Source organism: Sus scrofa, chromosome 1 (assembly GCF_000003025.6).
Source record: "Sus scrofa isolate TJ Tabasco breed Duroc chromosome 1, Sscrofa11.1, whole genome shotgun sequence".
Taxonomy (NCBI): Eukaryota; Metazoa; Chordata; class Mammalia; order Artiodactyla; family Suidae; genus Sus; species Sus scrofa.
In genome coordinates, this window is record NC_010443.5 from 99,081,594 (window position 1) to 99,095,949 (window position 14,356).

The 14,356-nt window shown below is 47.5% G+C and overlaps 1 protein-coding gene across 3 annotated transcripts in view; it reads left to right on the forward strand.

The window, feature by feature from the left end:
- Positions 347-14,356, forward strand: part of LIPG (lipase G, endothelial type) — a 28,732-nt gene continuing 14,722 nt past the window's right edge. The window contains 4 exon segments of one of the 3 annotated variants that reach the window (NM_001243029.1): positions 347-765; positions 4,199-4,380; positions 6,278-6,457; positions 8,325-8,439. In NM_001243029.1, the coding sequence (NP_001229958.1) occupies positions 669-765; positions 4,199-4,380; positions 6,278-6,457; positions 8,325-8,439 (574 nt within the window). In that variant the 5' untranslated portion in view covers positions 347-668. 3 annotated transcript variants of the gene reach the window in all.

Genomic DNA, 14,356 nt, shown 5'->3' on the forward strand with positions numbered 1-14,356 from the left:
AATCGCGAGCGCGGCGGGAGCAGCGGTTTGGGGTAATGATCCCCCTTGGGCAGCAGGGTCGAGGGGAGAATCTAGGGTCCGGGAGTGGACACCAGGAAAAAGTGTGGTGGCAGGAGCCCGGCTGCTGGCGGAGTTGCCGGGGGAGAAAGCAAGGCAGCGCGTGCGGAGAGTCCACGCGGTGGGTGTGTGGCGCTTTCATTCAAACTTTGGGGAGTCTTTGGTTCGGACGTCAGCGAAGGTGTGACCAATCAGAGTCCAGGGACGGGAATAAATTATGCAAATCACCATCTGGCGATGGGTCAGATGACTCCAATACTTTAAAAAACTACCTCGCCGGGCAGCTCGCGCGGTGGCAGCTCGCGCGGTGTGACAGTGGCAAGCCCAGGCTTCCCGGGCGGGAGGCACAGGGAAGGGCAGATCTGGTTCTGGTTCAAGCCCTTTCACACTCACTCCACCACCCCGCTGCTCAGTTTAGCCAAGTTTTCATTTTTCACCTTCTCCACCTTCAGCTGTCTAAGGCCACCACTGTCTGATCCCACTTAGGGTCTTAAGGGCTCGGACTGCTGGAAACTTCGAGAGGTGGTTTTTTTCTTTTTGTTTGTTTGTTTGGTTTGTTTTTTTATCTTTTTAAAAGTCTCATTTTGGGGAAGGGGGTGCTGTGGGGAAGGATGCGAAACTCAGTTCCTCTGCTCTGCCTCTGGAGTTTCTATTGCTGTTTTGCGGCGGAAGGCCCCGCACTCCCTGGTCCAGAGGGAAGGTTGCAAGGTAACGTGCACTTATTTTTATTACCACCCCAAAAACTTCTTTCCTGCGCCAAGTCCCCTCTGTCTCGCCCACCCTTCTTCAGTCTTTCCTCCATCCTGTGCCATCCTTCTTCCTTTCCTCCTGCACTGTCCATTTGCTCTTCCTAATTGGTCTTGCAGTTCACTTGTTCCTCAGCACCTCTGACCAGGGCATCCCCAGCCGGGCATCCAAAAGGCCACAGGCTGGTGGGTGCGCTCTCCAGCGCTCACTCTCGCCCCACCCCCTTGCCGTTATGTGGTTCCCTTATCGGTGCTGTCCAGTCAGCAGAGTTGGCTGCCAGCAGCTATTTCACCTTGTCCTTCTCTTTGAACCTGGGGTTTTTCGGGGTCAGAAGGCTGTTAGAAAGAGCGCTGTCATCTGTTGCCCCTCCTTCTAAATCTCAGCATAGGTGTTTTGAAAGGTAAGGTATTAGGGTAGCTGGCTCTGGTTTGATGAATGCTTACCGGGAGCATTTGGTGAGTAATTTGTGCAGAGAAGCTGCTGGGCTTCTTCCCCAGGGTGCTAGCCTTCCCCCAACGCTCTTTCTAGCCCTTGCTCTTCCTCTTTCTACTTCTTTTCCTAGCTGCCAGCTTTTCTTCAGAGTTCTACATGACAGTCTTTTCTATTGAAGGAAGCCTACCCTGGAGGAGTGAGTGTAGGTCACTCAGCGGGAGTACCAAGTAGTTAAGCAGAGGAGAGTGGGGGAATCCCTGAACCATACCCCGTTATTTCATCGTCTACTTTTCTGCTGAGGTTGGGTCAAATGATGTTGATCCATGTCAGCTTATGTGCGTGTGTGTTTGGGGGGATTTAATTTGAATGAATGAAAAAAAACTTGCTGCACTTCACATGTTCTTAACTCTAGTGCAGGTGAACAGGGTAGCTCTCCTGCAAAATGCTAACATTCCTTCCAGCTTCTGTGTTCCGCTATTCTGAGTATTTGGGGGGGGCAATTTCATTCATTCAAAAACATATTTATTGGAGTTCCCTGGTGGCCCAATGGGTTAAGGATTGGGCGTTGTCACTGCCGTGGTGCACGTTTGATCCCTGGCCCAGGAACTTCCTCATGCTGTGGGTGCTGCCAAAAAAAAAAAAAAAAAAAAAAAAAAAAAGGAAGAAAGAAAAAAGAAAAAGTATTTATTTGTCAGGTATGCTTCTATGAGTAGGAGATACAGCAGTGAACTGAACAAGTGTAAATCTCTGCTTCCACAGAGCTTACATGTCAGGGTGGGAAGACAGCCAGTCAACTAATTAAAGTATATAAATAGTGCTCAATGTTACAGAGAAAAATAAAGCAGAGGAGAAAGGTACAGGGGGCTGGTGGGAGAAGGTGGTGTGGTTTTAATCTGTGGCCAGGCTTCCCTCACTGAGGGAAGCAACTGAGGGAGGTAAGAGAATGAGCCTTGACAAGTCATGAGATCCAGAGGCTGAAGGACTCAGGCTAGAAGTAGTAGTAGGAATGAGCTAGAGAAATGTGAGGTTGGAGAAATCCAGGTACTAAGGTGAACCTTTTATCTCAGTATGTGCGTTTATCCAGGTTGGTGCCAGGAAGCCAGCAGAATCCCTTTCCTTTTTCCCTTAAACTTCCCATCTGATCTGAGTGGCTCTCTAGGTGGAAATTGGGAGACGTTGACCAGTTGTGTCCACGGTTCAGATTTCTGCCAGTTGGGGCTTTTGTTCCTTACTTTAATGACAAGGTTCTGCTCATGTGTATTGAGGTGCATTTTCTGGAACCTTATCCTTTTTACATCTGTTATCCTCCCCCTTGTCCCCTTCACCACCAACTTCTCCACCACTCTGGTCTCTCTTTCCGTGACTCCATTTGTTTTTTTAACTCCTGGGATCGTCATTTGGTAACTTTTCCCTTGATTTCTGGGTAACAGGGGTCTTTGATTTTTCTAATTTCCTAGCCTGTTATTAAGGGATGGGATCCTGGATGGTTGGAAGAGTGATAAAGGGGTTCCTTTAAAACCTTCTGACATAGTGTGGTGATGACGGTATAACTAGTGTTAAAAGGCCATAGGGACCATCAGGGGCATTGGCTGCGTTTTGGAGTAGGGTCATCTCCTTACAGCACTGCATGTACACAATGGATCTGGAAGGAGAAATTTTGCTGCTCTTAGGAGTTTCTTCACGGCTTCAGTAATTTTCTTAACAAACGAGAAGAGTGTCTGGCCCAGGTCTGGTTCTGCCAGGAGCACTGAGGATGCTTGAGGTCTTGGAGTAAGTGCTGGAATCAAGGTGGAAACACTAGGAAAGTCCATTATATAATAGGTCAACAGTTCCTTACCTCCAATTCCAAAATCTGAAATCTTTCAAAATTGAAAAATTTGTTTAGTAATTTATTTGGAAGCAGACCTAGCTTTACATGACCTGAATTCTTGCTCATTTGGCAACAAAAACTGACCTCAACTGACAAGAGGGTTTTTATAATTTTTTTCCATTGAGTCCAAGTTGTCTTGTATTTCCCTGCAGAAATATTATTTGTCTGTTTAATGAATGGGGAATACCTCAGACCCTGCTAGGGGTGTTACAAAATACACGGTATGTATACCATAATCCTTTTCTAATACCTTAAAGTTCCTAAATTCTACAACAAAACTGGCCCAAACCTTTGAGGAAAAGAATTGAGGATCCATACTTTGAAAGTAGTAACTTGAGGGAAAGAAGGAGGACCTATTTGGATAGGGAAGAGGAAAGAAAAGCAAGAGAGGAGTTCTTGCTGAGGTGCAACAGGATCAGTGGCATCTCTCTGGAGTGCTTGGACACAGGTTCAATCCCAGGCCTGGCACAGTGGGTTTAGGATCCAGTGTTGTGTCGGTGGCTCAGATCTGATGCCTGGCCTGGAAACTCCATATGCCTCAGGGTGGCTGAAAAGAAAAATAAAGGAAGAAAAACAAGAAATAAAAAGGAAGAAAAAAGAAAAAAAAGCAAGAGAGACATTCTTTCAGATTCTCCGTAATTGCTACTAGTGACTAATTAGTACTGTTACTTTTTTTTTTTCTTTTTAGTGCCGCGCCCATGGCTCATGGAAGTTCCCAGGCTAGGGGTCGAATCAGAGCTACAGCTACACCACAGCCGCAGCAATGTGGGTCCAAGCTGCATCTGCGACCTACACCCCAGCTCACAGCAGCGTCAGATCCCTGACCTACTGAGCAAGTGCAGGGATCAAACCCGCACCCTCGTGGATACTAGTTGGATTTGTTTCCTCTGAGCCACAATGGGAACTCTGAGCACTCTTAAATATTGATGAAACGTCCCTCTTATAACGTCTTTGCAACTCTTCTGGGAAGGGAGGAAGAAACATTCAGCAGATGTAAAAACTGAAACCCAGAAGGCTTAAGTAATTTGCTGGAGAGTGAACTAGAACTAGACCCCGGATCTCTCACCACTGATGCGCTGTTCTTCCTCCCAGATGAGCCCCACAAACCCAGTGATGTGCCAGCTGCTGCCACCCCCCCTGTGAGATTTAACCTCCGAACCTCTGAGGACCCAGAGCATGAAGGCTGCTACCTTTCCCTTGGCCACAACCAGCTCTTAGAAGACTGTGGCTTCAATGCAACAGCCAAAACCTTCTTCATCATTCATGGATGGACGGTGAGCCCAGGGGAGGGAGTTCCACGGCTTTGCACAAGATCTGGTTTCCTTTGTTTTGGTCAATTGAAAGGAATACTGGTGCTTCCAGATTCCTCTCTCTCTCTCCCTCTTTTCTTGTGGGCTGCTTGTATTTCAGACAGCTGTGAAGAATGTAATGGGCACTTCGTGGAGGGGGCAGTCTGGACTCCAGCAGGGTGGTATTTAATGCTGGCACACAGCGGGCTTTCAGAAAGTGGCTCTCCTGAGGGCAGCAGCTCAGCTCCATTGGCTCTTAAGGAGCCCTCTAATTACACTTAATTACATTGGTCAACCACTGCCTCGCGGGGGCCATCGCTCCATAAGAGCTGAGCTGAACTGAAGCATCTTGACTGGCTTGGAGAGTCTGTGAGGAGCCAGCTGGCCTGGATGCCTGGCCCGGGATGGCTGGCCCTGGTTGGCACGGTGCCCTCCTGTTTGCATAGAGATGGCTCCATTTAAAGGCACTGGGGTCTTTATGTGCCCTAGCTGAGCAATTCACATTGAAAAGCCCATGACAAACTTCGACAACAAAAAAAGGCTTTAATGCTCAGCCTCAGAAGCTTTGGACCAGCAAGGGATTTAGTCATTCATATAATGGCAGTCTGTAGGAAAATGGCACTATTAAGTGAGCAGGTTTCTGCCTGGGCTAATTGGGAGGGGACATTCCTCCTCTTAATGATGAGAAATTCATATCCGTTACATGCTTCTGGGGTCTTTAGGTCTATCACCAACTGTTGGGGTCAGGCCTGGCAGGGGTGGGTGGGGCTGTGTGGTATGTAGGCACCCACCTACCTAATGTAATTGAAGAGATGATTAAGAGTCTGTCCACCCGTCCTCACCACACAGCCTATGATTAGAATCATGCATTTTTCGAAACTTTTAAAGGCCCCCTGTCAAAATGTAAATACAAACTGCCTGCAACTTACAAATGGGTTGTATTCCAGAAAGTTCTTTTGTAATCTGTTTCGGAACTTGGAACAGCAGTTTCCCATAGAAGCAGGATTGTAAATGGCATTCGGGTTCCCAGGCCAGGCACAGAAAATCTATTTATCTAATAATGTACTTGTGGATGGGTTTACAACTGGACCTAGTCAGTAGTTATACTTTGTTTCTGTGGGAAAATGTGTTCCGAGTTCTAATTTGGGATTCCAGGGACAGATCTGATGGCAGAATGATGGCAGAGATGGGTTGTGGGAAGGGGTCATTTGTTAACTCTGTGTTTCCCTAAAATACAACGTCTCCCTGCCTCTCTGAGAGAGAAACTAATTCTCCAGGGCAACCCTTCTCAGTTACCTCTGAATGATGGACCAGGCCACTTACTTCCCTGACTGTGACAGGGACTCAGGCTAACCTCAGACCAGCATCGCCACCAATGTTTATCTCATAGTAGCCCTATTGGTCAGTGGGACAGCAGCAGAGGATACCAGCTCTGAAAGTTTTGAAGGGAAAAAACAGAGGTGTACAAAGCAATGGTAGGAGTTTCCATTGTGGAGCAGTGGAAATGAATCTGACTAGGAACCATGAGGCTGCAGGTTTGATTCCTGACCTCACTCAGTGAGTTGAGGATCTGGCATTGCCATGAACTGTGGTGTAGGTCGCAGACAAGCCTCTGATCCTGTGCTGTTGTGGCTGTGGCGTAGGCTGGCAGCTGTGACTCCAGTTCGACCCATAGCCTGGGAACCTCCATATGCCTCAGGTGCAGCCCTAAAAACCAAAAAAAAAAAAGCAGTGGCAGTCAAACATCTATGTAGTAATCTTGCTTGTGGCTGGCCTCTATCATGTGCAAGTGTTTGATGCCTGGGCAGCCAAAGTGAAGTTTCCATTAGGATTTCTGAAACCCAGAAGGAGAATTTTAAAAAAGGTCCCGTTTTCTCTGCAGATGAGTGGCATGTTTGAAAATTGGCTGTACAAACTCGTGTCAGCCCTGCAGACAAGAGAGAAAGGAGCCAATGTTGTGGTGGTGGACTGGCTCCCGCTGGCTCATCAGCTTTATGTAGATGCGGTCAATAACACGAGGAAAGTGGGACACAGCGTCGCAAGGATGCTCGACTGGCTGCAGGTAACGGGATCAACGGGATCAACGGGATCATGCTCTCCTTTTATGAGCTTGACTTTGAACCTGAACCCTCTTAAGAAACAGAGGTCAGACTGTTACAGTGAACTTCAGGGGTCTGAGAATATCATTGAGAGTCAATATTTTTCAACTGAATTAAGTATTGCTTGGAATATTTGGAAGCTTAGACTTTTAGAAAGCTTTCTAATTATTGACACATGTCTGGATTTTTCCTGCTACTTTACTTGCGGGAAGAAAATTTGCCTTCTGGGCTATTACTTGCTGATGCCCTCAGGTTAGGAATGGCCTGGAGCCAGGACCAGCTTTTTTTTTTTTTTTTTTTTTTTTTTTTAATTTGGTCTTTTTTAGGGCTGCACCCATGGCATATGGAAGTTCCGAGGCTAGGGGTCGAATTGGAGCTGTAAGCTCACAGCCATTACAGTGCCAGATCCGAGCCATGTCTGTGACCTATACCACAGTTCAGAGCAATGCAGTGTCCTGAGCAAAGCCAGGGATTGAACCTGCTTCTTCATGGATACTAGTCCGGTTCGTTACAGCTGAGCCGTGAAGGGGACTCCCCAGATTGTAATCCTAAATACCTACTGAACTCTGCTCTTGCTGCTGAAATGTGGCTGAGCTGAATGTGAGGAGGATTGGGTCAAACAAATGCAGCCTAATGCCTCTAATAAAATACGTGTGGAGGGAGTTCCTGTCCTGGCTCAGTGGTTAACGAATCCGACTAGGAACCATGAGGTTGCGGGTTCGATCCCTGCCCTTGCTCAGTGGGTTAATGATCTGGCGTTGCCGTGAGCTGTGGTGTAGGTCGCAGACGCGGCTCGGATCCCGAGTTGCTGTGGCTCTGACGTAGGCTGGCAGCTAGGCTCTGATTAGACCCCTAGCCTGGGAACCTCCTATGTGCCACGGGAGGGGCCCAAGAAATGGCAAAAAGACCAAAAGAAAAAAAAATTGTGGAAAACAGACCTTGAGGTCTTAAATTTACTTTTTATACGTTAATGATTTGCCTGAGATCAGTGGACTTAATAAGAGGCAGGGGTACACTGGCAAAGTGACCTGATTATCTGGGCAATTCCAGCATGACTTTCCTTTTATTTTTATTTTATTTTAGCTTTTTTTGCCTTCAGTGTGCAGAAGTTCTCCAGCCAGGGATCGAACCCGAGCCACATCAGTAACTAGAGTGATAGCAGTGACTGCCAAATCCTCAACCCACTGAGCCACCAGAGAATTCCCTGAACTTCCTTTTAAAAGCCCAGGGAATCTGATGAATTCTGGCAGAATTCTCGTTGGTTTTCTTAGTCCTCCGCCTAAGTTGTTTTTGTTGAACTTGGGTCCTGAGCCATGGGGTCAAATCTGCAACTCCTTACAACCCCAACCCTCACTGCCAAGTGCCCTATAAAGGTCCAATGCTTCAACTCAGGGCTCCCAAGCAGGCTTGTGGTAAGGAGGGTGGCAGCACCTGGGCCTAGCGGGCAGGCAGGGAGCACGCTGTTGCAAGCTGTGGCTGGCATTTATTCTCTGGTGAGTCCAGTGGCTTTGACCTCCACGCTGCCACACCTCCCCTCTCTGCCTTGGGTATGGCCAGAAAAAAACCAGAAAGTTCTGCTATGTAGTTCCTGGTCACAACCTCTACCTTGTCCCCAGCACTTGGCATTTGAAATGCCATCAAGTCTTTTTCACCTCTGCTCACCTGGCTACGTCCCATCCGCGTTGCCCTGCTAGCAATGCCAGCCATGCCCCGGCAAGTCTCTGTCCCAGCTCCCGCGTATCCTTCCCGACGTGATGGACTTCTTGAATTGTTGGCTCCCCTATGGGCTCAGGACCATACTCCTAACTCGTACATGTCTGTGACTTCCAGCAGGGGAAGGAGGATTTTTCTCTCGGGAATGTGCACTTGATCGGCTACAGCCTGGGCGCTCACGTGGCTGGGTACGCTGGCAACTTCGTGAAAGGCATGGTGGGCAGAATCACGGGTAAGTCTGCTGCCTCCACTCACAGGACCATGGCCTCCCTCTGTGCTCCAGTCCCCGGGCTTTCCAGAACCAGAGGGATCCCAGAGGGGCAGCATAAGGGAGACAGAGCGGGTCAGCTTTGGAAGAACTCCACAGAACATCTAGTCCAAGGCTTTTCAAATGTTCTTTTTCATCATGGAGCCCTTTTTTTCACATTGAACTTGTGCAGGACCCCAGTACATGAAACATGGGGTGTTCTGGTCAAGTCTGAGTGTTTGCAGGTATTGTTAGCTCTGCTGTTTGGCCTTCCCCTACTCTGGGGGGATCTCAGGGTCCCAGAGCACCAGGGAGCACTGGTCTAGTCCAGCAGGTGGGGAAACACCCAGGGGCAAACAGCTAAGACTCAAGGGTGGAACTGGGGTGGATCCTGGCCTGCAGGCTTCTGGCGCTCACCTCCAGTCCCTGCCTGTGATGGGCCAGGACCTCAAGGGAAAGGAATGCGTGATGGATTACAGTTTGATTTCTGCCTCTGGTTTTCATCTACCAACACCCTCTTTCCAGTGTTTAGTTGGCATATTAATTAGCAATAATTACCTGTTTATTTTATTTTTTAATTTTAGATTTTAAAAAAAAGTTTTATTGAAGTATATAGTTAATTTATAAGGCTGTGATAATTTCCGCTGTACAACAAAGTGACCCAGTTGTACATATACACAGATAATTACTGATTTAGAATGGGGGGGATAAAATTGTCATTAAAGAGACCTTTCTGATATTGGTACCTGGGTTGTCAATGGACAATGGAGTTTTCCACCTTATTGAATTTTTGATATGAGAGTTTGATTTAAATCATTACGTCATTTAATGATTGTGAAAAGCGGGAAGGATTCTCTTTTCCATTGTGGGGCCCCTTCAGACGCATGCACAGGCTTCTTCCAGTAGGAAATTGGTGGCAGATTTGTTGCCCTGAACTTTGGTTCTCCTGCCAGCACTCTTTTATTTGTCTCCCTGCTGAGCTTCTCCCTCACCTCCAACATATTAAGGGCCCATCTGGTCACCCCAAAGGAAAGAGGCAATGGTTTCTTTCCTGGCAATGTTTTCATTTTGAAACAGGGCTCCGGTAGAAGGGAGTCATTAGCTAAAGAATGACTGAGTTTCAGATTTCAGCAACAAGCTAAAGGGATAGATTTTAAAGATATACACAGGGAGTTCTCATGTGGCTCAGCGGGTTAAGGATCTGACATTGTCACTGAAGTGGCTCGGGTTGCTGCTGTGATGCAAGTTCCATCCCTAGCCTGGGGAAGATAAAAAGATAAAAATATATATACATTTGTGAGGTTTTAGTAGCCCTTTTCCAATCATTATCCCTGGACTTAAGTCTAATGAGCACACACACACACACACACACACACACACACACACTCTCTCTCTCTCTCTCTCTCTCACTCTCCTTTGGATCCAACTGTTTGATTCAGCATAGCTTGAGAGCTTTCCTTTTTTTAAATTAAAAAATTTGGAGTTCCCGTCGTGGTGCAGTGGTTAACGAATCCGACTAGGAACCATGAGGTTGCGGGTTCGGTCCCTGCCCTTGCTCAGTGGGTTAACGATCCGGCGTTGCTGTGAGCTGTGGTGTAGGTTGCAGACGCGGCTCGGATCCCGCGTTGCTGTGGCTCTGGCTTAGGCCGGTGGCTACAGCTCTGATTCAACCCCTAGCCTGGGAACCTCCATATGCTGCGGGAGCGGCCCAAGAAATAGCAACAACAACAACAACAACAACAACAACAAAAAAGACAAAAAAAAAAAATTTTATTTTTGGAGTTCTCACTGTAGCTCAATGGTTAACAAGTCTGACTAGGAACCATGAGGTTTCAGGTTCAATCCCTGGCCTCACTCAGTGGGTTAAGGATTCAGTGTTGCGGTGAGCTGTGGTGTAGGTCACAGATGCGGCTCGGATCCCACGTTGCTGTGGCTGTGGTGTAGGCCGGCGGCTACAGCTCCAATTAGACCCCTAGCCTGGGAACCTCCTATATGCCGCGGGAGGGCCCTAGAAAAGGCAAAAAAACAAAACAAAACAAAACAAAAAAAAATTATTTTAAATAAAAATTTTACAAAAATAAGCATAATGAATGATCGAACTTATCACTCATGAGTAAGTGACATGGTGTATGATAACTATAATGTCACCTAAAAATCACATCCATTTCAGAAATACACATTATCTAAAACATGCATTAAAACACAGATGTCTGAAGGAGGTAGAAATCATTATATTACTGCTTTTCTTTAATAAAGTTTTAAAAACTTTTTTTATTATAGCAGATTTACCATGTTCTGTCCATTTCTGCTATACATCAAAGTGACCGAGTTACACGTTTATATACATTCTTTTTTGAGAGCTTTACTTTTGATTATCAAAACAAAGAGTCCTGAAGTGTCTTAGGGCAGTGTTTGTGTGGCCACATGTGACTGCTCATTAACCCACGTGACTGCTCATTAACCCACTGCCGCAGCAAAGCCTTTTGGCCTCAAGCCCCTCTGGGTTCTATTGTCTGGATGCCTCCTCCTAACCCACAACGAGAGAGGCTTGATGTTGCAGATCCCAGGCAGCTGTGCGCACACTGCAGCACACACGAGGCCCCCACCAAAGTGCTGAGCCAGAGTGTCCTTGGCAACAAGGACAAGCTGCAGATCCTCCCTGACCCTATGTCTAAGTCTGAAATGAGATGGGGCTAGTAGGAGGGTTCCAGTTCTTTCCTCCTGCCTGTCTGGGTGGGAACTGCTGAGATGCAGGCTTCAAGGGCAGAATGCTAATCAGTGCTCTGTGCTGTCTGCATGAGCATCGGCTGGCATGTCCGAGCACAGCCCCTTCTCTGTGGCCTTTCTCTGTGGATCGGGGGCCCAGGGTGAATGTGACAGGAAGCAGTGGCCTCTGTCCAGTTGCCAGGCAGCACCTCAGAGGGTATTTGGCTGACCTGACACATGCTGCTGTGCATGTCTGATGGGGGAGGCCTGTACCCTTTCCTCTCCCCTCAGACTTCCCATGGGTCTGGGAACCTGGTGGTCCTGACTGGTAAGAGGACCAGAGACTGCAGTTTGTGTGGGGTCCTGAGGCTGCTGTGCGTAGGAGCAGCAGGTTCTTAGTCTGGGCCTGCAGGGGATACCTGAACCCCAGTCTTGCTTGGATCAGAGACCTGTGGACTGGGGTCTATTAGAATTTTACCCTTGAAGGCTTCTGAGGGAATTCCATGATGTAGTGAGGAGGAGGTCATGTATTTCTAGTTGAACTTGTGTCTTGTTAGTTATAAACAAATAAGCAAGCAGATGTGTTCATTCATTCAAGAAATAGGAACTGGAATTTCCGCTGTGGTGCAATGGGATCAGTGGCATCTCGGGAGCACTGGGATGCAGGTTTGATCCCCAGCCAGGCACAGTGGATTAAGGATCTGGCATTGCCGAAGTTTGAGGCTCAGATCTGTTCACTGGCCCAGGAACTCCATATGCTTCAGGGTGGCAAAAAAAGAAAAAAAAAAAAGAGGAACTAAATGTGCTCTCTTGGCAGGCTGTGGGCTACCTAATGTCAAATACCCAATGTATGACAGGTACTTTATGCCATCTCTGGGCACAGGGGTCCTTGGGGCTTCCCTTAAAGGTGGGGAGACTAGGACTTATTTACACAGTGAGTAAACAAGGGGCTCAGTGTCTCACACCCTGAGTGGCAGAGCTGGGATTCAAACCCAGGCGATGGGATTCCAGAGTCTGCACCTCCATGCTGCGCCATGCTGCTGCTCTCCTGCCAGGATAGGTGAAGTACCTTGCAGGGCAGCAGGCTCTGTCCTGCCAGGCCGGAAGGCAGAGGATTTCCTGTGTGTATGCGTGTTCATAAGAGTGTATGTATGTGCACACATGTGTGTGCATGCGCTGTTCCATTTGCTGGACAGAACACCTTTGGAGGAGTTTGGAAGAATTGGTCATCCTCCATCTTCTCTTTTTTTGGAGGGCAGCCTTCCCATTCATAGTTAAAAAATGAATTGTGCAACTTTTCCCCAGAGTCCATGGGCCCTGGCTATGTGTCAGGCAGGGTCAGTCTGGGGAGGTGAAGGCTCAGCCTGCCTGCCAGCCAGCCTTTGGAGAAGCCCCGTCAGCTGCCTGCATTCCTCCAGCCCAGCTTGGTTTCCATGGCACTGACCGTCTGGTGGAGACTTTTGTTCAGCAATACAAGAGCCCCTCTCTTATTGGCTGCAAAGCAAAATGTTCCTCTTCTTTCTTTCTTTTTTTTTTTTTTCTCCAGGGGACATAGTGAGAGGCAGAGAGAGGCTGCCTGTGTCAATTCTGTGGTCAGACCCTAAAAAGGGTCATCGTGGGCTATTCTGGGAGGCCATCTCTCTTTTGGGTCCCCGGCTAGAGATGAGCCCCCAGGCCACCTGAGCTTCCTTTCTGCCTCTGTCATTCATACATTTTTCTAAACTTCTCCTGGAAACTATTTAGAGTTTCAATCTCTCACTTCTCATGAATAGTGAGTTCCTCCAGTTTACTGTCCACTCTGGACAATAGCTTTGCTTTTGTTTATCCTAAAATGACTTCCTGGTTCCATCGCCCTGGGGTCTGGGGAACACGGTTCTATTATCCATCTCTTGCTTTCCACAACTCCGTTCTTGGTCATACTTCCTCCCTACCTTGGTGTTTCTAGATCTGCATTTCTCAACCTCGGATTTATTCACATTTGGGTCCAGATGATGCTTGTGTGGGAGCTGACCTGTGATTGTAGGATGTTTATCACATCCCTGGCCTCTACTCACTAGATGCTATCAGTGTCTTCTCTCTGTCTTCCTCAATGGTGACAACCAAAAATATCTTTGGATATTGCCAAATGCTCCCCCACCCTGGGGGAGAAACATTCCTTCCAGTGGAGAACCACTGTTCTAGACTAAGCCAATCTCCATCCTCTGCTGCAAGTAACCTTTTCTTAACTCTCTCTGCATCCTCTCTCTGTGCCTGTAGAGCAAACAACGAGCTTCTAGGTTGAGATGAAACTGGCTCCCATAATTACTTGGTAGCTTGGTGATGGTAGCGAGTGTTTACATTGATAAGCACTTACTCCATTCATATCTCACATATGAACTTTGTGAATTAAGACATTCAGTTTCCATTTTCTAGATGATATTGAAGCCTGGAGAAGTTTTTCAAAATATGGTCCACAGACCGCCTGTTTTTAGGATCACCTGGGGAATAAACCTATCTTTCTGGCCTCCACACCTGCCATCAGAATCTCTTGGGTCCTAGAGAATTTGCATTTTATGCTTTGCCAACTCCTTTTTGAATGGCTTCACGTGGTGCCCAACCTAAAAGGTGGTGAAAGTGCCTCTTATAGTTGCCACTATCTTCCCACTTCCCTGCCCTGCCCCCTCCCCCAGCACACATACCCACAGGTCACCTGGGGCTAGCATGTCCTTCCACAGTTTTTCATAGCTACCCAGTGGAATCTGAATTTGTAAGAGATCTTCCTGTGTTTCAAATGCAAGAACCAGTGTTCTCTGTGGTGCTGCTTGCCTGGCCAGTACAGAAAGTTCTCAGGCACAAAGGTTTACTCCTTGTGGCTGCAAAAGAGAGGAATTCTGGAGGCCTGGAATATGGATGCTCAGAGTGTCTGGGGTACCCCTCTCTCACCATTCCACCTCTGGACCCAATTCATCACTAAATGAAGGGGAAGAATAATTTGTATTTGGACAATACAAATAGCTCAGTTTGAGGAGACTGAGTCTTCCCTGCAGAAGATGCAGGTAGCTTAGTTATCCTGTTGAAATTCTGCTAAAATCAAGGCTGCACGGCAGGCTCTCAGTGGCAGAATAGGTGGGTTGAATGGCTTGGTTTCAGCCAGCCCGAGTTCTTTCTAGAACTGCTCCACTTCTGACAGTGTGTGGTTCCTTGGATCCGTGTATTG